Source organism: Lonchura striata, chromosome 27, assembly GCF_046129695.1.
Source record: "Lonchura striata isolate bLonStr1 chromosome 27, bLonStr1.mat, whole genome shotgun sequence".
Classification (NCBI taxonomy): Eukaryota; Metazoa; Chordata; class Aves; order Passeriformes; family Estrildidae; genus Lonchura; species Lonchura striata.
Genome location: NC_134629.1, coordinates 5,569,636 through 5,591,910, shown reverse-complemented (window position 1 = coordinate 5,591,910; position 22,275 = coordinate 5,569,636). Strand labels below are relative to the sequence as shown.

Sequence of the window (22,275 nt, the reverse complement as noted above, 5' to 3'; positions counted from 1 at the left end):
TCAGTGTATCTCAGTGTCCCTCAGTGTCCCAAATGTCCCTCAGTGTCCCTCAGTGTCCCCAGGTGTCCCCAGGTGTCCCTGAGCCTCCTCCCCGGTCCCTGTCCCCCCTCCAGGGCCGGGATCCACCATGAACTTCGAGGGGCTGACCCCGTCGCTGGCCGAGTTCGCGGCCCCGCTGCACCCGGCGCTGGAGCCGGTGCTGGACCCTCACCTGCCCCCCAGCCTGGTGGAGCTGGACCCCGAGGGGGTGGCCCTGGAGGGGCTCCCGGTGCCCGACCCCGTGCACCTGCTGGAGGGCATGTACAGCGAGCTGCACACGGCCGTCTCCGAGGTCGGCGTGCCCGCCGCCGTCGCCCACTTCGACCTGCACGAGGAGATGCTGTGGGTCGGCAACCACGGCGTACGTGGCGAGGGGCTGGGAGGCTCCGCAGAGGGGCTGGCGAGGGGGTGGGACGTTCTGGAGAGGTTTTGGGGAGGTTTTCGGAGGTTTTGAGGAGGTTTTGGGATGTTCTGGGAAGGTTTTGGGATGTTCTGGAGAGGTTTTCGGAGGTTTTGAGGAGGTTTTGGGATGTTCTGGGAAGGTTTTGGGATGTTCTGGAGAGGTTTTCGGAGGTTTTGAGGAGGTTTTGGGATGTTCTGGAGAGGTTTTGAGGAGGTTTTGGGATGTTCTGGAGAGGTTTTGAGAAGGTTTTGGAAGGTTTTGAGAAGGTTTTGGGAGGTTTTGAGAAGGTTTTGGGAGGTTCTGGAGAGGTTTTGAGAAGGTTTTGGGATGTTCTTGAGAGGTTTTGGGATGTTCTGGAGAGGTTCTGGGAAGGTTTTGGGAGGTTCTGGAGAGGTTCTGGGAAGGTTTTGGGAGGTTTTGAGGAGGTTTTGGGATGTTCTGGAGAGGTTTTGGGAGGTTTCGAGAAGGTTTTGGGAGGTTTCAAGAAGGTTTTGGGATGTTCCGGAGAGGTTTTGGGAGGTTCTGGAGAGATTCTGGGATGGTTTTGGGGAGGTTTTGGGAGGTTTCAAGGAGGTTTTGAGAGGTTCTGGGAAGGTTTTGGGAAGGTCTGGAGAGGTTTTGGGAAGGTTTTGGGAGGTTTTGAGAGGTTTTGGGAGGGTTTTGGGATGTTCTGGAGAGGTTCTGGGAAGGTTTTGGGAGGTTCTGGAGAGGTTCTGGGAAGCTCTGGGGGGATTTTGGGAAGCTCTGGGAATGTTTTGGGGTTTGGTGGAGTTGTGGGATGGAAAAGGAGAGGAAAACTCACCCGGTGACGCCTGGAGAGGTTCCCTAGAACAGAGACTAGCCAGAGTTGAAGGATAAATCAAATTATTTATTAAAAAGCCTTCAAAGGTGCACCTCGGGCAGTGCAGGAGCTCGCAGAGCCCCACCCAGGTGGGATGAAAACCCACAAGATTTTCAGCCAGATAAAAGTTTGCTCTATTTGCATATCAGAGTTTAATTGTCCAATTCCACCTGCAGGTAATTCAATCACATTCCCCCAGTTTGCTCCCCCCAATTCACTTTTTGTTTGCATTTTTCAGGGCCTGAGACAGTCAGGTGTCCTTGGGTTTCAGGCCTAGAGAGGAGCTGTTTTGTCTGAATAAAAAAGCAGCTGACAGGCTGTGGAGTTTTCGAGTTAACACCCTAAAGCAGTCACAGATCTGGAAAATAAAAAACTCAAATTTAAATTTGAGTTAAAATTCAAACTTAACATCACCTGTTCCACCACCCTGCCATGGCCTCCCACCGGTCCAGCCTGGCCTCGGACACTTCCAAGGATTGGGAATCCTCTGGGAAATCCATTCCAGCACCTCAGAAGGAGGGGTTTAATCCCAAAATCCTGTCTAACCCCACCCTGTGTCACTGTGGAGCCGTTGTCCCCTGTCCTGGTGCTCCTTGCTGATGTCCCAAGTCCATCTCCAGCTCTCTTGGAGCCCCTTCAGCCACTGGAAGGACTCCAAGGTCTCCACACTCATCCCATTCCTCGTCCTTCCACTACCCCAGGGTGCTCCCAGCCGTGTCCAACCTGGCCCTGGACACTTCCACAGCAACCACAGCTTCTCTGGGAGATTCCAGCACCTCACCATCCTCCCAGGGAGGAATTTCACCCCTCCATCCCATCTAAATCTCCTCTTTTGGTTTCAAACCTTTCCCCTTGGATCTATCCTTGTAAATTCTCGGAGCACAAACCTCTCACTGCTTCCCCTGTCACTGCTGTGGGGTGGTGTTGGGATTTTTTATTTATCCAGGGAAAAGCCTGAGCTGCTTCCCCCAGTTTGGAGCACCCAGGAGTGCCAGGAATGCACCCATAACCTGGAAAATCCTAAGCCATAACCTGGAGTTATGGGGTTGTGGGAAAACCCCCATAACCTGGAAAATCCTGGATCTGATAGTGGAAAAAGTGATGCTCAGCTGTGTCACACCCACCAGGACATGGGGTTGTGACATCCCTGTCCCCTCTGCTTTCCGGGCAGAGAGGATGTGTTGGGATTTTTTATTTATCCAGGCAAAAGCCTGAGCTGCTTCCCCCAGTTTGGAGCACCCAGGAGTGCCAGGAATGCACCCATAACCTGGAAAATCTGGGATCTGGCAGAAGATGAAGCGAGGCACGGCTGTGTCACACCCACCAGGACATGGTTGTGACATCCCTGTCCCCTCTGCTTTCAGGGCCACGCCACCTCCTTCTTCGGGCCCACACTGGAGCGCTACTCCTCCTTCCAGGTGAACAGCAGCGACGACATCCGCCAGATCCAGAGCCTGGAGAATGGCGTCCTGTTCCTCACCAAAAGCAACCTCAAGTACCTGTCCCGGGGCGGCCTCATCATTTTCGACTACCTGTGAGTGCTCCCGGCCCCTCCCGCCCTTCCCTGATCCCTCCAGGGGCTGGGCAGGGTTTTGGGGGTCTCAAGGGTCTCTGGGGTGTCAGGGGTCCCTGGGGTCTCAGGAGTCTCAGGGTCTCAGGGGTTTCAGGGGTGTCAGGCCTGTCAGAGTCTCAGGGGTCCCTGGGGTCTCAGGGGTCTCAGGGGTCCCTGGGGTGTCAGGGGTCTCAGAGGTCCCTAGGGTCTTGGGAGTCTCAGGGGTCCCTGGGGTGTCAAGGCTGTCAGATTCTCAGGGGTCTCTGGGGTGTCAGGGCTGTCAGATTCTCAGGGGTCCCTGGGGTCTCAGGGGTCTCTGGGGTGTCAGGGCTGTCAGATTCTCAGGGGTCCCTGGGGTCTCAGGGGTCTCTGGGGTGTCAGGGCTGTCAGGGTCTCGGGGGTCCCTGGGGTCTCTGGGGTGTCAGAGATGTCAGGGCTGTCAGATTCTCAGGGGTCTCTGGGGTGTCAGGGGTCTCAGAGGTCCCTGGGGTCTCAGGGGTTCCCAGGATCTCAGGGGTCCCTGGGGTCTCAGGGCTGTCAGGGCTGTCAGATTCTCAGGGGTCTCTGGGGTATCAGGGGTCTCAGGGTCCCTGCGGTCCCTGGGGTCTCAGAGGTCCCTGGGGTCTCAGGGGTCTCAGAGGTCCCTGGGGTCTCAGGGGTCTCAGGGGTTCCTGGGCTCTCTGGGGTCCCTGGGGTCTCAGGGCTGTCAGGGTCCCTGGGGTCTCGGGGGTCTCAGGGTGTCCTGCCTGTCCCCCAGCATGGATGAATCCGAGGACATGCACAGCCTCCTGCTGACGGACAACAACACCCTGCTGGTGGCTGGGCTGCAGAACCACGTCCTGGAGATGGACCTCAACACCGTGCAGGAGACGCAGAAGGTGTGGCAGGGCCAGGGGCTGCTCCCGGGAGCTTTGCTCTGGGATTTTTCCCTGCTCTGCCCTGCTCTTCCCAGCTCTCTTCCCTGCTCATCCCTGCCTATTCCAGCTCATCCCTGCTCTCATCCCTGCTCTTGTCCCTGCTCTTCCCTGATCATCTCTGCTCTCTTCTCTGCTGTTCCCTGCTCTTCCCTGCCCATTCCTGCTCTTCCCAGCTCTCTTCCCTGCTGTTCCCTGCTCTCATCCCTGCTCTCATCCCTGCTCTTCCCTGCTCATCTCTGCTCACCCCTGCTCTTCTCTGCTCTGCCCTCCTCTTCCCGGCTCATCCCTGCTCTCATCCCTGCTCATCCCTCCTCTTCCCTGCTCATCCCTCCTCTTCCCTGCTCTCATCCCTGCTCTCATCCCTGCACATCCCTGCTCTTTTCTCATCCCTGCTCATCCCTCCTCTTCCCTGCTCTCATCCCTGCACTTCCCTGCTCTTTTCTCATCCCTGCTCATCCCTGCTCTTCTCTGCTCATCCCTCCTCATCCCTGCTCTCATCCCTCCTCTTCCCTGCTCATCCCTGCTCTTTTCTCATCCCTGCTCTTCCCTCCTCTCTCCCAGTACACCGTGGAGGTGCCCGGCATCACCATCATGAGGCAATCCAACCGCTTCTTCTTCTGCGGGCACACCTCGGGCAAGGTAACGCCCGTGACGGGGGGGGAAAATCCCAGGATTTGGGCTCTTCCCAGAGCTCCAGAGGCTGGGTGGCCACGGCCGGGACGTCCCCTCGCAGGTGTCCCTGCATGACCTGCGCACCTTTGTGGTGGAGCACGAGTTCGACGCCCACTCCGGGAGCCTGTCGGACTTCGACGTGCACGGCAACCTGCTGGTGACCTGCGGCTTCTCCAGCCGCATGAACGGCCTGGCCTGCGACCGCTTCCTCAAGGTCTACGACCTGCGCATGATGAGGGCCACCACCCCCCTGCAGGTCCACATCGACCCCTTCTTCCTCCGCTTCATCCCCACCTACACCTCCCGCCTGGCCATCATCTCCCAGACAGGTGCGGGCAGCCGTGGGTGACGCTTCTATCAAGGTTTAACAATTCCCCACGAATCCGTTTCCCATGTGTGGGGACGGTCCCGGTGTCCCCAAGTTCAGGGTTGGGTCCTGTGGGATTCAGGCTGGAGCAGAGGAGGATGAGGGGAGAGCTCACAGCTTCCTCACTTTGCTCTCTAGGATGGTGACAGGACCCGAGGGAGTGGTTGGAGCTGTGTCAGAAGGGGTTTCGATGGGATTTTGGGGAAAGAATTCTTCCTCCAGAGGGTGGTTGGGCACTGAGCAGGCTCTTGGTCATGGTCCCAAGGCTGCCAGAGCTCCAGGAGCGTTTGGGCAGCACTCTCAGGCACAGGGTTGGATTTTGGAGTGTTCTGTGCAAGGACAGGAGTTGGACTTTGATCCTTGTGGGTCTCTTGCAGCTCAGGGTATTCCATGATTCCAGAGACCAGAGCGTGTTTGAACGATGCTCTCAAGTCCTTAATGCTTTCAGGTGTTGGGATTTGGGAATTTGAGGAAATTTGGGTGGACAGGAGTTGGACTTCAACCCTTGAGGGTTCCTTTCAGCTGAAAGGAAATATTTCATAATTCCATAGGCCAGGGAGTGTTTGGACACCACTTTCAGGTGTTGGGATTTGGGGATTTGAGGAACTTTTGGGCTTCTCCTGTGCTGGGCCAGGAGCTGGACTTGATGATCCTTTTGAGTTCTTTTCAACTCAGGATATTCCATCATTTGAGGGGTCAGGGAGTGTTTGGACAATGCTCTCAGGTGTTGGGATTTGGGGACTGGGGAGGTTTTGGGGTCTGTGCTGGACCAAGAGTTGGACTCGATGATCTTTGTGAGGTTTTCTTAGCTCAGGATATTCCATCATTTGAGGGGTCAGGGAGTGTTTGGACAATGCTCTCAGGTGTTGGGATTTGGGGATTTGAGGAACTTCTGGGCTTGTCCTGTGCTGGGCCAGAAGTTGGACTCGATGATCCTTGTGAGGTTTTTTTAGCTCAGGCTAAAATTCGAGAGGTCAGGGAGTGTTTGGACAGTGCTCTCAGGTGTTGAGATTTGGCACTGGAGAAATTTTTTGGGCTTGTCCAACTCAGGACCAGGAGCTGAACTTTGATCCTTGCGGGTCCCTTCCCACTCAGGACATTCCACGATGCTTATCCCCCGTGTGCCACCCCATTCTGCCTCCCACCCGCCCCCAAAGCCACATCGCCTTGCTTTTCCCCTCCCTGCCAGGCCAGTGCCAGTTCTGCGAGCCCACCGGGCTGGCCAACCCTGCCGACATCTTCCACGTCAACACCGTGGGGCCGCTCATCATGACCTTCGACGTGTCGGCCAGCAAGCAGGCGCTGGCCTTCGGCGACTCCGAGGGCTGCGTCCACCTCTGGGCCGACTCCCCGGAGGTGACTTTCAACGCCTACTCCCGGGAGACCGACTTCGCCCTGCCCTGCATGGTGGACACGCTGCCACACCTGGACTGGAACCAGGACCTGGTGCCGCTGTCGCTGATCCCGGTGCCGCTGACCAGCGACGCGCTGCTCTCCGACTGGCCGGCCGCCAACTCCGCCCCGGCGCCGCGGTAATTCCCGAATTCCCGGGGGAGAGGCTGGCTCTGGAGAGTCCCTCTCTTTTCCTCACGCCTGGAGTGGCTGCCTAGGACAGGGGATAGAGGAAATGAAAATCAGGTGTTTGTTGAAGGCCTTCAATAGGTGCATCTTGAGTAGTCAAAGCCTCCCAGAGGCTACACCCAAGATGTTGGTCGTGAGTTTTTCGCACTTTTATATTAGTGTGGTGCGTTTACATATCAGGGGTTAATCCTCCAATTACAGCCTCGGGTGATGGAGTTATTTACTCCAATTACAGCCTCAGGTGATGGAGTTATTTACTCCAATTACAGCCTCGGGTGATGGAGTTATTTACTCCAATTACAGCCTCGGGTGATGGAGTTACTTACTCCAATTACAGCCTGGGGTGATGGAGTTATTTACTCCAAGTTTGCCTCTCTCGATTCACTGTTGTTTACATCTCTGGGAGGTTGAGGCAGTCAGGTGTCCTTGAGTTTCAGAGAGGAATTGTTTAATCTAAATAAAATGGGAGAACAGCAGCTGACAGACTGTGGAGTTGTAGAGTTACACACTGAAGCAGTACAGCGTCTGAAAAATAGAAAAGCTGAATCCTAAGGCATCATTCCTGCTTGCCTATGAAGCACCAGATGAGTTTCCTGCGTGGGGGTGTGACTGGGCAGGTGTGAGGATGGTGGGACATGGTCCAACCTCCCTCCCTCCCGCTCCCGGTGGGATCCTGACTCTGCTCTGCCCGTGTGGGATCCCCTTTTCCCTCTTCCTACCCCCAACACGCCCCGTGCTCAGCGCTGCTGCCCCGGCACGTCCCTCACTGGGATGGAAAATGAACCTGGGGAGGAGCACCCTCAGGGTGGGTCCCTGGGCACCCCCTGGGTGGGTGGGAGATGCTGCTCTGAGGCTGGGCGTGTTTCCAGGCGAGCCCCCCCGGTGGACCCCGAGATCCTGCGCACCATGAAGAAGGTGGGATTCATCGGCTACGCCCCCAACCCCAGGACCAAGCTCCGTAACCAGGTGCTCGCTCCCAGGAGGGGATTTTGGGAGGGTGGAGCTCTGCAGCCTGGGCGGGGATGGAGCTCTCTGTGCGCTGAGGGATGCCCTGAGGTTTCGAGGTGGAATTCCCTTGGGATGCTGCAGGTGTAGTTTGGAGGCGGCAGCTTCTCCTCAGCAGGGAAGGAGATGGAGTTTTCCCAGTTCCATCCCTCCGTGGCTCTGTGGGCAGGGAAGGTCTGAGCTGTTGGGAGAGTCTTGGCACGTCCCTCACGCTTGGGAAAACACTGCCCCGTGCTTTCCCACAGTGACAAATCCCTGCGAGCAGGAAGGTGTGGAGGCCTCCTGCAGGTCCAGGGAGGGCCCCACTCCATTCTGGTGGATCCCTTTGCTCATTCAGGGAGGCAGGAAAGCCCGGGAGTTGCTTGTGGGGTTTCTCCTCGCCTCAGGGTTCAGCTGCTCACCCCTTCTCTCTCCCTGCTCGAAGATTCCTTACCGGTTAAAGGAGACGGACAACGAGTTTGACAACTTCAGCCAAGTCCCCGAGTCCCCGATCGGGCGTGAGGAGGAGCCTCACCTCTACAGAGTGGCCAAGAAGTACAGGAAGGTGGTGGCCTTGGGGGGCTGCTCTGGGCACGGCGGGGAGCACCGGGGGTCCCACGGGGGTCCCGTGGCATGGGAGGTGTTTGTTTCACCTGTCACTGACATTCCCCACCTCGCACAGCCCCCTGAATATCAGCTAGCCCAGAAATCCGAGGCTGTGAGGGGAGGAATATCAGGAGATGGCAAAGATTTCCAAAAAAGGCTCTTACCCCAGATATGTTGGTTCAGCTCTCTTTATTCTGTGGTGTCCAAAGGCAAAAGAGCAGAACAGGAAATGTCAGGGGTCTGTACAGACTTTGGGCAGGGTGGGCTTCCCTGGCTCTGTGCCAGCCCCGTTGGGGCAGGAAGGAGGGTCCAGGGTTATCTGATCAGTCACAGGGTCCTGGGGAAGGGGCACAGAGTGCCCATGAGCTCACTGTGACATGTCACCTCTCTGCTCAGGTCACCATCAAATACTCCAAGCTGGGGCTGGAGGATTTTGACTTCAAGCATTACAACAAAACGCTGTTTGCGGGGCTGGAGCCCCACATTCCCAACGCCTACTGCAACTGCATGATCCAGGTGGGAGCTGCCCCAGTCCCACCCAGACCCCCATGCCCCCCAGAGCCCCCCTGACTGCTGACTCTCTCCCAGGTGCTGTATTTCCTGGAGCCAGTCCGCTGCCTGGTCCAGAACCACCTGTGCCAGAAGGAATTCTGCCTGGGCTGCGAGCTGGGCTTGCTCTTCCACATGCTGGACCTGTCCCGAGGAGATCCTTGCCAGGTCCGTGCTGGGCGGGGCTGCCCGGGAGGGTCACGAGGACGGCAGAGGAACGGGAGTGGTGCTGGGCAGGCGGATGGAAACTCCTGTCACTTGACCTCGGTGACTTTGCTCTTGCTCCATCCCCAGGGAAGCAACTTTTTGCGGGCTTTCCGCACCATCCCGGAGGCGTCGGCGCTGGGTTTGATCCTGGCAGACTCAGACGAGGCCACGGGGAAGGTGAACCTGGGGCGGCTGATTCAGAGCTGGAACCGTTTCATCCTGACTCAGCTGCACCAGGAAACGCAGGAGCAGGAGGGACCCCAGGCCTACCGAGGGGCTGGCAGCAGGTGGGACAGGGAATGAGCCAGCTGGGGAGGGGGACTGGCCACCAGAGACCCCACCCGTCCCTCGGGAAGTTTTCTTGACACTCACGCCCTGAGAAACCCGTGAGAACTTCAGCTCCTCTCATATTTGAACCCTGTGCTAAGCCTTTGCCCTCCTAAAACCTGTTTGGAGGCTTGAGGCTTTACAGAGGCCACCAGCTGAGGAGCTTGGAAGGTTGCTCAGATGGACGATTGCCCGAAATCCAGAATCTGGGAGCCGTGGGTCCCCAGCTGAGGGATCTCTGCTGATCCCAGTGCTGTTTTTTCCCAGCAGCTTTGGCTCCTCGGGGGACTCTGTCATCGGGCAGCTGTTCAGCTGCGAGATGGAGAACTGCAGCATGTGCCGCTGTGGGAAAGAGACTGTCCGTGTGTCCTCCACGCTGCTCTTCACCCTCTCCTACCCCGACAGCACGGGTAACAGCAGGGCCCAGCCCCCTCAGCTGGCTGGGGTTTGTTATCCGTGACTTTTCCAGCTGGAACACACCCACAGCCAGGAGCTGCCTCAAGCTCCAGGGGTGGGTTTCCAACCAGCTGAGCTTTTGGCTTCAGAAAGACACTTTTGGGGCTTGACCTTCTGGCTGGTGGTTACGAGGAAAACCCCAGAGGTTTGGCTGAGCTCAGCTGGTCAAGGTTTGTGTGTTGGGGAGGTGACGTTATTCTCCTTTCTCCCTCCAGAAAAACCAGCCAAGGATTACGAGTTCGCTCAAATTTTAAAGCGCAGCATCTGCTTGGAGCAGAGCACGCAAGCCTGGTGTGAGAACTGTGAGAAGTACCAGCCCACGGTGAGCCTGGCATGGGGGGACGGGCACGAGGGGCCATGGGGCACGGCCCTGAGCGGGGCAGTTTCTCCCTGAGTCACCGGGGAACCTCCTGAGCCGATGCCAGAGATTCGGTTCCTGGCCCGGCTGGCAGCCGTGGGGTATTTCCTGGGCTCTGCGAATTCCTCTCGCAGGGGCAAGGATTCAGCAGGGAGAAACAACCCCCCAGGAGCTGTTGGAGCAGCTCTGTTGTCTTGGAAGTGCCCCCAGGACTGCAGCCAGGCAGGGGAGGAAGCACTGCAGGCCAAGGCGTTGGCGGATGTCCCAAATCCCGCTCGTTCGTCCCAAATCCAGCTCGGGACCTCTCCAGGCCTCTCATTCCCATCTCCCCCTCTCCCCGCAGGTGCAAACCCGGAACATCCGCTGCCTGCCGGACGTGCTGGTCATCAACTGTGAGGTGAACAGCTCCAAGGAGGCAGATTTCTGGAAGACACAGGCTGAGGTGGGGGAGACGCTCCGGGGCCGGTGCTCCCGGCACGCGAGGGTTGCGGTGCCCGGCCCCGCCGAGGTTTTCTCTCTGCTCTCACTGTCTCTGGCCTCTCTCCCTCCACCCGAGGACCTGGTGCAGTTGGGTCATGCCTGGGGCACGGTCCATGCCCTTGGAATCGGGAAAGATGAGATCTCCTGGCATGGCAGAGCCGAAGGGACTGCAGGAGTGACTTTGTCCTTCCCCCGCCCCCTCTGAGAGCACCAGGGCAGTGACCTTGGCACATTGGGTTTCCTTTGCTTTTTCCCTATCACCAGTTGTAATATCCCTGGCTTTTCCCTGCTCCTGGCCTGGCTGTCACCCGCGTGTCCCCAGGGCTGGCCTGTCACCGTGTGTGCTGACGCTTGCCTGTGTTTCGTTGCCAGTATTCCTTTCAGAAAGCCATGATGAAGAGAGGAGGCTTTGACATCACCAAGGGAAAGGAGATCTCTCTTGGAGAGTGGTAGGTGACCATTCAGGAGGAATTCCTTAATGCAAAGAGTTTGGACCTGCCCAGGGAGGTGGTGGAGTCACCATCCCTGGAGGTGTCCAAGGCATGACTGGATGTGGCACTCTGGTCTGGGTGACAAGGGGGAGATTGGCCAGAGGTTGGACCTGATGGCCTTGGAAAGCTTTTCCAACCTCAAGGATTCTGGGATTCTCATCCTGGGGTGGCAGCTCTGAGCAGTGACACCTCCTGGGTGATTCTCTGGGCTATTTCTCATGTAAATAATGTTAATTTGATAACCTACCTGTCTGAGGCTGCACCACATCCCCTTTGTCACCCACCTCGTGCCCCTTTTGTGACTGACAAAAGCCCCAAAACCACATTGGCTGAGCACCTCTCCCAGCGTCCTGCTCCAGGCAGCTCCAGCTTCCCACAGAAATTTCAGGCATCAGCTGGGGAGCAGGTGGGTGGGAGTCCTGGCCTGGGTGACATCTCCCTCCAGCTCAGCTTTCCATGATTCCCCGTGCAGGAAGGATCTGGGGAACCCCGACACGGGGCATTCGTATCCTTCCGTGGAGGAACTGAAGAACATTTGGATCCCTCACGCCATCAAGATGAGGTTGACCAAGAGCAAAGAGCTCGATGTGAGCAACTGGAGCGAGACTGATGAGGTAAAGTGACAGAATCACCGTGGTGGTGACAGAATCACCGTGGGTGAAGTGACGGAATCACCGTGGGTGAAGTCACAGAATCGCTGTGGGTGAAGTGGCAGAGGCACGTGGGGCTGTGGGAGCAGAGCTGCCTCAGAGCCACTTTCTGCTGAGAGATGATGAGGAGATAACTCAGGGGAGCACGGAAATGTCCGGGCTGGTGGTTCGGGGGCTCGGACATTCCCGGTTCCTCCCGCAGCTGAGCCCGACGGACGACCCCGAGTCCGTGTACATCTACGACCTCATGGCCACCGTTGTCCACATCCTGGATTCCCGCACCGGGGGCAGCCTGGTGGGGCACATCAAGGTGGGAGAGACCTACCACCAGCGGAAGGAGGTGAGACCCTGCGGGACCCCCACGGTACCCCCACGGTACCCCCATGGTACTCCTGGGAGCCCCCCGAGGGGGCATCTGTCCTTCCTGAGTCTCTCAGCCGAGTGCGGAGGGTTTGGCTGAACGTGCCAAGAGCTGCTGGGGCCCCTCACAGGGAGGGAAGGGTTCTTCCCTCTTCCCACACCCATTCAGGCTGGTTCCTCCTGGCCACGGGCACCGTGCCAGCTTGTCCTTGTACTTCCAGGTAAGGGCAGGGACGTCATCTCCCTTCCCGAGGAAAGGGCTGGTCTGGGCAGTCCTGGTTTCTGCTGGAGATGCCCAAGGCAGGAATTCCCAGAGTGTGTCAAGGCTCCATCCCTGCCTCTTATCTCTTGCATCTCCCTGGAGTTTTGCTCGGGAGCTGGGCAGAGCCCGGAGCCCGTCCAGCCCAATCCTTTCTCGTCCTCTGTCACCACCCGGGGCAGCAGGGATTTCCCCACGGTGTCCCAGGAAGGGCGGGGGTTCCCACATGGCACCGTCACACCCTCCTTTCCCTGGTAACAGGGCAGAGGAGTCACTCTCTGGCCTGGGGGTGCCCCTAAGGCTGTGCCTTTCCCCTCAGGGAGTCACACACCAGCAGTGGTACCTCTTCAACGACTTCCTCATCGAGCCGGTGGACAAGGTGAGCGCCGAGGTGACCCCGTGGCCACGCCGTGGAGCCACCCGGGCTGGCCCTGACCGTCCCCCCCATCCCCTGCAGTGCGAGGCTGTGCAATTTGACATGAGCTGGAAGGTGCCAGCCATCCTCTACTACGCCCGGAGGAACCTCAACTCCAAGTACAACCTCGTCAGTGAGTGCCCGGCGTGGGAGTGGCGGCGGGGCCGGCGCCGCCGCGGCACCGCTGAGCTCCTTCCCCTTTCCAGTCAAGAACCCCATCGAGGCCAGCGTCCTGCTGGCCGAGGCCTCGCTGGCCCGCAAGCAGCGCAAGTGCCACGCCACCTTCATCCCCCTCATGCTGAGCGAGATGCCCCAGGCCGGAGACCTGGTGGGGCTGGACGCCGAGTTCGTCACGCTGAACGAGGTGGGGGAGCCCTGGGGCTGGGGACAGCGGGGACAGGGGGCACAGGGGGCACAGGGATGGCCCCTCTGGGGCTGTTGGTCACCTCGTGCCCTGTCCCGGGTGGCAGGAGGAGGCTGAGCTGCGCAGCGATGGCACCAAGTCCACCATCAAGCCCAGCCAGATGTCGGTGGCCCGGATCACCTGCGTGCGTGGGCAGGGCCCCAACGAGGGCGTCCCCTTCATCGATGACTACATCTCCACCCAGGAACAGGTACGGGGGGCCCACCTGGCCTCACGCAGATCCCCAGGCCCCCAGGAAGGACATGGGCCTGCTCTACAGGTGACAGTGACCTCATGTGGGCACCTGGGTTTTCCATGGTGACCTCACATGGGCACCTGTGTTTTCATGGTGACCTCACCTGGCACCTGTGTTCTCCATGGTGACCTCATCTGAGTGCCTGTATTCTCCATGGTGACCTCACCTGGACACCTGGGTGCTCCCCATGATCTCCTCTGTCCTCTATGGTGACCATATCTGGACATCTGGGTGCTCTCCAGGGATTCTTTTGTCCCCTTTGGTGACCTCACCTGGACTCCTGTGTTCTCCATGGTGACCTCACTCAGACACCCACCCACCTGGGTGCTCCCCATGGACACCTGGGTGTTCCCCTGTGTCCTCTGTGGTGGCCTCACCTGGACTCCCGTGTCCCCACCTGGAGACCTCTGTGCTCCACGGTCACCTGGGGCTGTTGTCCTGCGACACCAGCCCCCTCCCCAGGGTGTTGAGAGGGGAATTGGGGAGGGGGCAGAGCCCCTGGGCACCGCAGCCCCCTCCAGGTGTCCTGTCTCCACAGGTGGTGGATTACCTGACCCAGTACTCCGGGATCAAGCCGGGAGACCTGGATGCCAAGATCTCCTCCAAGCACCTGACCACCCTCAAATCCACTTACCTGAAGCTGCGTTTCCTCATCGACGTGGGCGTCAAGTTCGTGGGCCACGGGCTGCAGAAGGATTTCCGTGTCATCAACCTGATGGTGACGGCCTGACCCCCTCCCTGGCCACGGTGGGGGGCTGGGGAGGGGTCGGGCCGGGTCCTTGTCCCCCTGCCCCGGCAGCAGGACCCTGTCCTTGTCCCCAGGTGCCCAAGGACCAGGTGATTGACACCGTGTACCTGTTCCACATCCCGAGGAAGAGGATGATCTCCCTGCGCTTCCTCGCCTGGTACTTCCTGGGTCGGTACCGAGCTCTGGGATCCGGGAAGGGCTGGAAGCCCCCCCCGAGGGTCCCCTCGCTGAGCCGGGGGCGTCCCCGCAGACCTGAAGATCCAGGGGGAGACCCATGACAGCATCGAGGACGCGCGGACGGCGCTGCAGCTGTACCGCAAGTACCTGGAGCTGAGCCCGCAGGGCTCGGAGCCCGAGGAGTTCCGCAAGGTGCTCAAGGGGCTCTACGAGAAGGGCCGCAAGCTGGACTGGAAGGTGCCCGAGCCCGACAGCCAGAGCAGCCCCAAGCGTGAGATGCCACCGCTGAGCCCTCCCCGTGTCCCCTCTCCCTTCCCGGTGTCCCCTCTCCCTTCCCGGTGTCCCCTCTCATCCTGGTGTCCCCTCTCACTCCCGGTGTCCCCTCTCCTCTCCCTTCCCGGTGTCCCCTCTCATCCCAGTGCCTCCTCTCCTCCGGTGTCCCCTCTCTCTCACTCCCCGTGTCCTCTCTCACTTCCGTGTCCCCTCTCACTCTCGTTGTCCCCTCTCCCGGTGTCCCCTCTCACTCCCGGTGTCCCCTCTCCCACATGTCCCCTCTCCCGGTGTCCCCTCTCCCCAGTGTCCCCTCTCCCTCCCGGTGTCCCCTCTCATCCCGGTGTCCCCTCTCCCTGGTGTCCCCTCTCCCTCCTGGTGTCCCCTCTCATCCCGGTGTCTCCTCTCCCCGGTGTCCCCTCTCCCCGGTGTCCCCTCTCCCCGGTGTCCCCTCTCATCCCGGTGTCCCCTCCCCCGGTGTCCCCTCTCCCCGGTGTCCCCTCTCCCCGGTGTCCCCTCTCATCCCGGTGTCCCCTCCCCCGGTGTCCCCTCTCATCCCGGTGTCCCCTCTCATCCCGGTGTCTCCTTTCCCCGGTGTCCCCTCTCATCCCGGTGTCCCCTCTCCCTCCCGGTGTCCCCTCTCATCCCGGTGTCCCCTCTCATCCCGGTGTCCCCTCTCATCCCGGTGTCCCCTCTCCCCGGTGTCCCCTCTCATCCCGGTGTCCCCTCTCCCCGGTGTCCCCTCTCCCCGGTGTCCCCTCTCATCCCGGTGTCCCCGCAGATGGTGCTGTGTTCCCCCCGGTGCTGGCCCTGTGACCGGATCCCCCTCGAGGAGCAGTGCCGGGAGCAGCGGCCAGGCGTGGAACTGGAACCAGCAGCGGGCCCGGGGCTGTCCCCGCCCCGCCCGCCCCCGCCCCGGGCCCGGCGCCCCGGGGTTCCCCTTTCCCTGCCGGTACCGGTACCGGTACCGGGAAGCACTGCCGTGCCCCGCCCCGCTCGCCCGCCGGACCGGGCGCCCTCATAAAGCAGCCGCGGACCCCCGAGCGAGCGTGTCCTCCTTGGCTCCGGGGCGGGACCGACACCGGCACCGGGGGCACGGCACAGAGGATCGGGGCTGGGGCCGGGAGCGCGGCACGGAGGAGCCGGACCGGGACCGGGACCGGGACAGGGCGGGAAGGTCCCGGATCGGGCACAGAGCAGGCACCGGGGACAGGGCGGGAATGACCGGGGCTGGGAGCAGGGACAGGGTGCAGCGGAGCCAGGTTTGGGCTGGCACCGGGGACACGGCAGGGACCGGGCTCGGAACGGGACCAGCACCGGGGGCACGGCAGGACGGACAGGGACCGGACTGGGGACATGGCAGTGCAGACCGGGACCGGACCAGGGGCAGGGCAGGACGGACCCAGCCCAGGTTCGGTGCGGGGCTCAGACCGGGAGATCGGCGGGACGGACCGGGGGCACGGCAGGGCAGACCGGGACCGGACCAGGATCGCGGCGGGACGGACCGGGACCGGACCGGGGATATGGCGGGACGGACCGGGACCAGAGCGGGGGCACGGCAGGATGGACCCGGCCCGGGCTCGGTGCGGGGCTCAGACCGGGGGACCGGCGGGACTATCCCGGTCCCGGTCCCGGTCCCGGTCCCGGGTCGCGGCTGAGCCCGGGAGGGGGCGTGGCCAGATCGGTCCTGTGGGCGTGGCCTCCACCCAAGGCCCCGCCCACTCGGGGCCGAGCGCCACGCGGCCGGGCCCAGGCAGCGGCGGGGCCCTCAGCGCCCGTCCCGGGCTGCCCTCGGCGCCGCCTGCTCGCGGGACGGCCCCGCCGCGGCCCGAGGAGCCGCTCCCGCTGGTCCGACCGGTCCGCCCGGCTCCGCCGCTCCGCCCGGCTCGTCCGCCGCCCGCTCCGAGCGGCCGTGACCCGCGGCGGTGTGGGCCGGGGAGGCGCGTTGGGAGCGGCGGCGCCGCGGGCAGCCCCGGGGCCGCCGGTCGGTGTGAGGGGCGGTGGGAGCGGCCGGTACGGGGGGCGCGGGGCGGGGGCGCGGCCGGGACCGGGGGCGCAGGGCGGGGGGAGCGGCCTGTAGGGGGGCGCAGGGTGAGGGGTCGGCCGGTACGGGGGGCGCCGTGTGGGGACCTGGGTCGGGACCGGGATGAGGGGCGAACGGCTCCACAGGGGGCTGTGGGGCATCCCGGAGGGGAGAGGGCTCTGTGGGGGCTCCGGGCTGTGCCCTATAGGGGAGGGGTCCCTATAGGGGCTCTGGGTTCTGTAGGGAGCGAATCTCTGTGATGCTCCGGGCTGTGCCCTATAGGGGAGGGGTCCCTATAGGGGCTCCGAGCTCTGCCCTATAGGGGAGGGGTCCCTATAGGGGCTCTGGGCTGTGTTCTATAGGGGAGGGGTCCCTGCAGGGGCTCTGGGCTGTGCCCTATAGGGGAGGGGTCCCTATAGGGGCTCCGGGCTGTGCCCTATAGGGGAGGGGTCCCTATAGGGGCTCCGGGCTGTGCCCTATAGGGGAGGGGTCTCTATAGGGGCTCCGAGCTCTGCCCTATAGGGGAGGGGTCCCTATAGGGGCTCTGGGCTGTGCCCTATAGGGGAGGGGTCTCTATAGGGGCTCCGAGCTCTGCCCTATAGGGGAGGGGTCCCTATAGGGGCTCTGGGCTGTGCCCTATAGGGGAGGGGTTCCTATAGGGGCTCCGGGCTGTGCTCTATAGGGGAGGGGTCCCTGCAGGGGCTCCGAGCTCTGCCCTATAGGGGAGGGGTCCCTATAGGGGCTCCGGGCTGTGCCCTATAGGGGAGGGGTCCCTATAGGGGCTCCGGGCTGTGCCCTATAGGGGAGGGGTCCCTATAGGGGCTCCGGGCTGTGCCCTATAGGGGAGGGGTCTCTATAGGGGCTCCGAGCTCTGCCCTATAGGGGAGGGGTCCCTATAGGGGCTCTGGGCTGTGCCCTATAGGGGAGGGGTCTCTATAGGGGCTCCGAGCTCTGCCCTATAGGGGAGGGGTCCCTATAGGGGCTCTGGGCTGTGCCCTATAGGGGAGGGGTTCCTATAGGGGCTCCGGGCTGTGCTCTATAGGGGAGGGGTCCCTGCAGGGGCTCCGAGCTCTGCCCTATAGGGGAGGGGTCCCTGCAGGGGCTCTGGGCTGTGCCCTATAGGGGAGGGGTCCCTATAGGGGCTCCGGGCTGTGCCCTATAGGGGAGGGGTCCCTGCAGGGTCCCGTTAGCGGCACTCGGGACTCGGAGCGGACTGGGAAGGGGAACGCCGTGGATGGAACCCTCGGGGGAGCCGGGCTCTGCGGGGAACGGGGGTCCCGGCGGGGCCGGGCGGGGATGGGACGAGCTGCGGGGACAGCGCGGGGGCCACCGGCGCTGGAGCTGCCCCGTCCCGCAGGTGACAGCGGAGCCCGGAGGATGTGGGGCCGGGTCCCGGGAAGCGGCGGAGCCCCGGGGATGCGGATCCCGGGAAGCGGCGGAGCCCCGGGGATGCGGATCCCGGGAAGCTGCGGAGCCCCGGGGATGCGGATCCCGGGAAGCTGCGGAGCCCCGGGGATGCGGGTCCCGGGAAGCGGCGGAGCCCCGGGGATGCGGATCCCGGGAAGCCGCGGAGCCCCGGGGATGCGGGGCCGGATCCCGGCCCTGCTCGGCCTGGCCCTGGCCTTGGCATCGCTGGTGCCCACGGCCGGAGCGCGCCGGAGCCAGGACCTGCACTGCGGAGGTGTGGGGGGCACGGGGGGCGGGATGGGATGGGACAGGGCAGAGGGGAAAAGGGAGCTCAGGGACATGGGGACAGTGGGGACAGGTGGGAAAAGGGGAAAAGGGAGCACAGGGCCAATGAGGAATAGTTGGGACGGGGCAGGTGGGAAAACAGCACAGGGACAATGGGGACAGGGTGGGACAGGTGGGAAAGGGGGAAAAGGGAGCACAGGGATAATGGGGATAGGATGGGAGAGGTGGGAGAGGGTGAAAGGGGAGCACAGGGACAATGGGAACAGTTGGAAACAGTGGGGACAGGGCAGGACAGGTGGGAAAGGGGGAAAAGGGAGCACAGGGACAATGGGGAACAATGCGGATGGGACAGGCGGAAACGGGGAGCACAGGGACAATGGGGATGGGATGGGACAGAGGAAAAGTGGGGACAGGTGGGAAAGGGTGAAAAGGGAGCACAGCGACATGGGGACAGGATGGGACAGGAACAGGATGAATTGGGCAGACAGGGCTGAGCAGAAGGACAGGGACAGAGGAGACAGCAAGGCAGGACAGAGGGACAGTCCAGGGTGGTGGCACAGGGCTTGGGGATATCCACTGGGACCAGCTGGACCCCCAATGTCCAGAGGGACAGGCTGAGGGTCTCAGGCCGTGGGGACTCCTCCCGCACACCATCCCAGCGTGCCCCAGTCACACCAGTCTGGCCGTGGGCAGCCACAGGAGCACCGTGCCAGGTGCCCCATGTCACCGTGTGGAGCACCATGCCAGGTGCCCCATGTCACCGTGTCCCCTCCCAGCCTGCCGGGCGCTGGTGGACGAGCTGGAGTGGGAGATCGCCCAGGTGGATCCCCGAAAAACCATCCAGATGGGCTCGTTCCGCATCAACCCCGACGGCAGCCAGTCGGTGGTGGAGGTGAGGCCTGTCCCGGCGTCCCGGCTCCCGGCGCCGCTCCCGGGGCCCGCGCTCAGCCCCGCCGGGGCCGCAGGTGCCGTACGCTCGCTCCGAGGCGCACCTGACGGAGCTGCTGGAGCGCGTGTGCGAGAAGATGAAGGAGTACGGGGAGAGGGCGGACCCGGCCACGCAGCGCAAGAGCTACGTCCGCGTCATCTCCCACGACGGCACCAAGATGGACCTTGCCGGGGTCAAATTCGACGGGGACGTCACCTCCAGCCTGAAATTCGCGGTGTGTGAGGGGACAGGGGGGAGGCCGTGGGCCGGCGGCGTCGCCGTGTGTCGCCGTGTGTCGCCGTGTGTCACCGTGTGTCACCGTGTGTCGCCGTGTGGCCGTTGCAGTGCGAGAGCATCGCTGAGGAGTACGAGGACGAGCTGATCGAGTTCCTGTCGCACGAGGCTGAGAACGTCAAGGACCGGCTGTGCAGCAAGAGGACGGGTGAGATGGGGGGCCTGGGGGGCTCTGCTGCTGCTCCCAGGGCCGGGGCTGCGCCGCTGGTGCTGGGCTGAGATGAACTGAAGTGAAGTGAGATGAAATGAGCCGAGCTGAGGTGAAATGAGCTGAGCTGAGCTGAGATGCCAGCCCACAGCAGGAGCTGCTTCTGAGGGTCTCTCCTGCTGTTCTTGGGGTCTCTCCTGCTCCATCAGTGCTGGGATGGCAGGAGATACCAGCCCAGAGCAGAGGCTGTTCCCGAGGGTCTCTCCTGCTGTCCCTGGGGGTCTCTCCTGCTCTTCTGGGGGTCTCTCCTGCTCCACTGGTGCTGGGATGGGATATGCTGCCAGCCCAGAGCTGGGGCTGTTCCAGGGGGTCTCTCCTGCTCTTCTGGGGGTCTCTCCTGATCCGTCACTGCTGGGATGGGAGAAGATGCCAGACCAGAGCTGGGGCTGTTCTTGGGGGTCTCTCCTGCTGTTCCTGGGGGTCTTTGCTGCTGTTCCAGGGTTTGTGGCTGCTCTGTTGGTGCTGGGATGGGATTTTCTGCCAGCCCAGGGCAGGGTCTGTCCCAAGGGTGTCTCTCCTGCTGTTCCTGGAGGTCTCTCCTGCTGTTCCAGGGGTCGTGGCTGCTCTGTCAGTGCTGGGATGGGATTTTCTCCAGCCCAGAGCAGGGAGGAGCTGCAAGTTCTTCCCCAAATCCCAGCACCCCATCGCAGAGCCCGGAGCCTGCTGGCACCGGGGTTGTTTCGGGATGCTGGGGCCGAGCCAGGGCAGCTGCTGTGCTGACTCTGTGGCCTCTCCTGGCACATCCAATGGCCCTGTCCCACTCTGGGGCTATTTCCAGCTCACAAACACCCAGCTCAGGGCACGGGGTGACCTTTGGGGCCCCGCAGTGCTGGATGGGGCAGGTCCCTGCGTACCTGGCACGGCTGTCAGGGCGGTGCTGTGCCCCAGGGGGATCCTGAGGGTCTCCACAGCTGCTCCCGGGGCTCCTCCTGTGGCGTGGGGGCTGGAGCAGGGACAGGCCAGGCTGTGGCTGTGTCCAAGCAGCCGCATTTGTCATTAACCACAGGACAGAGGCGGGGAAATGCCGCTGGCCCGGCTCAGGGCACAGCGGGGAGCGGTCCTGGGAGGGGACAGGGCAGCAGGGGGGGTCCCACGGGGCTGGGACGTGTCCTGGGGGTCCCATGGGGCTGTGATGTGTCCTGGGGGTCCCACAGGGCTCCAGCACTGGGGGTCCCACGGGGCTGGGATGTGTCCTGGGTGTCCCACGGGGCTGGGACGTGTCCTGGGGGTCCCACGGGGCTGGGACGTGTCCTGGGGGTCCCACAGGGCTCCAGCACTGGGGGTCCCACGGGGCTGGGATGTGTCCTGGGTGTCCCACGGGGCTGGGACGTGTCCTGGGGGTCCCATGGAGCTCCAGCACATCCTGGGGGTCCCACGGGGCTCTGATGTGACCCGAGGGTCTCACAGGGTTGTCATATCCTGGGGGTCTCGTGGGGGTCTGGTGCACCCAGAGGGTCCCACAGGGCTCCAGCACTGAGGGTCCCACGGGGCTGCTGTGTCATGGGGGTCCCATGGGGGTCCAACACATCCTGGGGGTTCCACCAGGGCTGCCTTGTCCTGGGGGTCTCCTGGGGGTCCCGTGGGGCTCCAGCACATCCTGGGGATTTTCTGGGGGTCCCGTGGGGTTCCAGCACATCCTGGGGGTCTCCTGGGGGTTTGGTGCATCCTGGGGGTCCCCCGGGGCTCCAGCACACCCCGATTGTCCCCCCTCGTTTGTCCCCGCAGACCTGTGTGACCACGCGCTCCACATCCCGCACGATGAGCTGTGACTGCTCCGGAGCGGGCACCGGGACCCACCGGGACCCACCGGGACCCGCTGGGACCCACCGGGACCCGCTGGGACCCACCGGGACCTGCTGGGACCCACCAGGACCCACTGGGACCCACCAGGACCTGTCAGGATGGCCCCGGGACCCTCCGGGACCCACCGGGACCCGCCGGGACGGTCCTGGGACCCACTGGGACCCACCAGGACGGCCCCGGGACAGACGGATCTACCGGGATCTCCATGGCTCCGGAGCTGCTGCCTCGCCCCGTTCAGAGCTCCCATCCTGTTTATTCCCCGTGGGGGCCACCGGGACGGCCACGGGGCCACCGGGACATTTCAGGGACATTCCTGCCCGGTGCCGGGGGACGCGGGGGACGCACCGGGCTCAGCCCCCGCGGGGTGGGGGTTTGGGAGCCCCCCTCCCTTTGCAGGCAATAAAGGGGCCATGGGCCCACCCGAGGCAGCCGTGCTCCCGTGGGTGGGGTGGGGTGGGGGACAGCAGCGTCCCCACGTGTCCCCGTGTGTCCCCACGTGTCCCCACACGTCCCCGTGTGTCCCCACGCGTCCCCACATGTCCCCACGCGTCCCCGCTGGCTCGGGGGCAGCGCTCACCCCCGCGGGGCTCAGCCCGTGGCTCTGTGTCACTCCGTGTCACCCCAAGTCCCCCGCTGCAGGGCCACCACGGGGGTTTGGCCCCACGTCACCCCCGTGTCACCCGCCGTGGGGTGCCGGCCCTCCGGGGTGTCACCCGGTGTCACCCGGTGTCACCCCACCCCGCCCGTGCGCAAAGGGCGCTGGGAGGGTTCTGGCCTCTCTGCCATGGCCCGTGTCACCTCATGTCGTCACCTGGCCCGGGGACAGGAGCAGCCGCAGGGCTCTGCCCCTCTTCGGCACCGCCGCCGCCGCGTGTCGCTCAGTTGTGTCACTCCGTGTCGCTCGGTTGTGTCACTCCATCTCACTCGGTCTTGTCACCCTATGTCACCCCGTGTCACCC

General features: G+C 62.7%; 2 protein-coding genes across 3 annotated transcripts; both read left to right on the top strand.

The window, feature by feature from the left end:
* Positions 1 to 125: 125 nt before the first annotated feature.
* PAN2 (poly(A) specific ribonuclease subunit PAN2) lies at positions 126 to 15,411 on the top strand. Its single transcript, XM_021542489.3, has 25 exons — positions 126 to 400; positions 2,648 to 2,817; positions 3,593 to 3,713; positions 4,314 to 4,391; positions 4,486 to 4,753; positions 5,981 to 6,323; positions 7,242 to 7,338; positions 7,802 to 7,921; positions 8,359 to 8,478; positions 8,551 to 8,679; positions 8,806 to 9,005; positions 9,316 to 9,455; positions 9,717 to 9,823; positions 10,203 to 10,301; positions 10,712 to 10,788; positions 11,303 to 11,444; positions 11,683 to 11,820; positions 12,419 to 12,478; positions 12,557 to 12,647; positions 12,721 to 12,878; positions 12,985 to 13,128; positions 13,712 to 13,891; positions 13,996 to 14,089; positions 14,172 to 14,369; positions 15,150 to 15,411. Exons 1-25 carry the CDS (start codon positions 128 to 130, stop codon positions 15,182 to 15,184), a joined length of 3,582 nt encoding a protein of 1,193 aa, XP_021398164.1. The 5' UTR covers positions 126 to 127; the 3' UTR covers positions 15,185 to 15,411.
* Positions 15,412 to 17,769: 2,358 nt separating this feature from the next.
* Positions 17,770 to 21,741, top strand: CNPY2 (canopy FGF signaling regulator 2). Of its 2 annotated transcripts, XM_021542467.3 has the most exons (5): positions 17,770 to 18,072; positions 18,860 to 18,975; positions 19,049 to 19,246; positions 19,357 to 19,453; positions 21,239 to 21,741. In XM_021542467.3, exons 1-5 carry the CDS (start codon positions 17,808 to 17,810, stop codon positions 21,280 to 21,282), a joined length of 720 nt encoding a protein of 239 aa, XP_021398142.2. In that variant the 5' UTR covers positions 17,770 to 17,807; the 3' UTR covers positions 21,283 to 21,741. The 2 variants fall into 2 exon arrangements, with proteins under 2 accessions (XP_021398142.2, XP_077644763.1); XM_077788637.1 differs by lacking the exon at positions 21,239 to 21,741 and having other exon boundaries at positions 19,357 to 19,587.
* Positions 21,742 to 22,275: the final 534 nt, after the last annotated feature.

What these genes read in the sequence shown, in the direction of transcription:
- PAN2 (XM_021542489.3), top strand. Translation starts at nt 128, where the DNA reads ATGAACTTCGAGGGGCTGACCCCGTCGCTGGCCGAGTTCGCGGCCCCG. An exon ending in GAGATCTCTCTTGGAGAGTG is followed by an intron (nt 10,789 to 11,302) that starts GTAGGTGACCAT and finishes TTCCCCGTGCAG; the next exon opens with GAAGGATCTGGGGAACCCCG. An exon ending in TCATCGAGCCGGTGGACAAG is followed by an intron (nt 12,479 to 12,556) that starts GTGAGCGCCGAG and finishes CATCCCCTGCAG; the next exon opens with TGCGAGGCTGTGCAATTTGA.
- CNPY2 (XM_077788637.1), top strand. Translation starts at nt 17,808, where the DNA reads ATGCGGATCCCGGGAAGCGGCGGAGCCCCGGGGATGCGGATCCCGGGA. An exon ending in CCAGGACCTGCACTGCGGAG is followed by an intron (nt 18,073 to 18,859) that starts GTGTGGGGGGCA and finishes GTCCCCTCCCAG; the next exon opens with CCTGCCGGGCGCTGGTGGAC. An exon ending in GCAGCCAGTCGGTGGTGGAG is followed by an intron (nt 18,976 to 19,048) that starts GTGAGGCCTGTC and finishes CCGGGGCCGCAG; the next exon opens with GTGCCGTACGCTCGCTCCGA.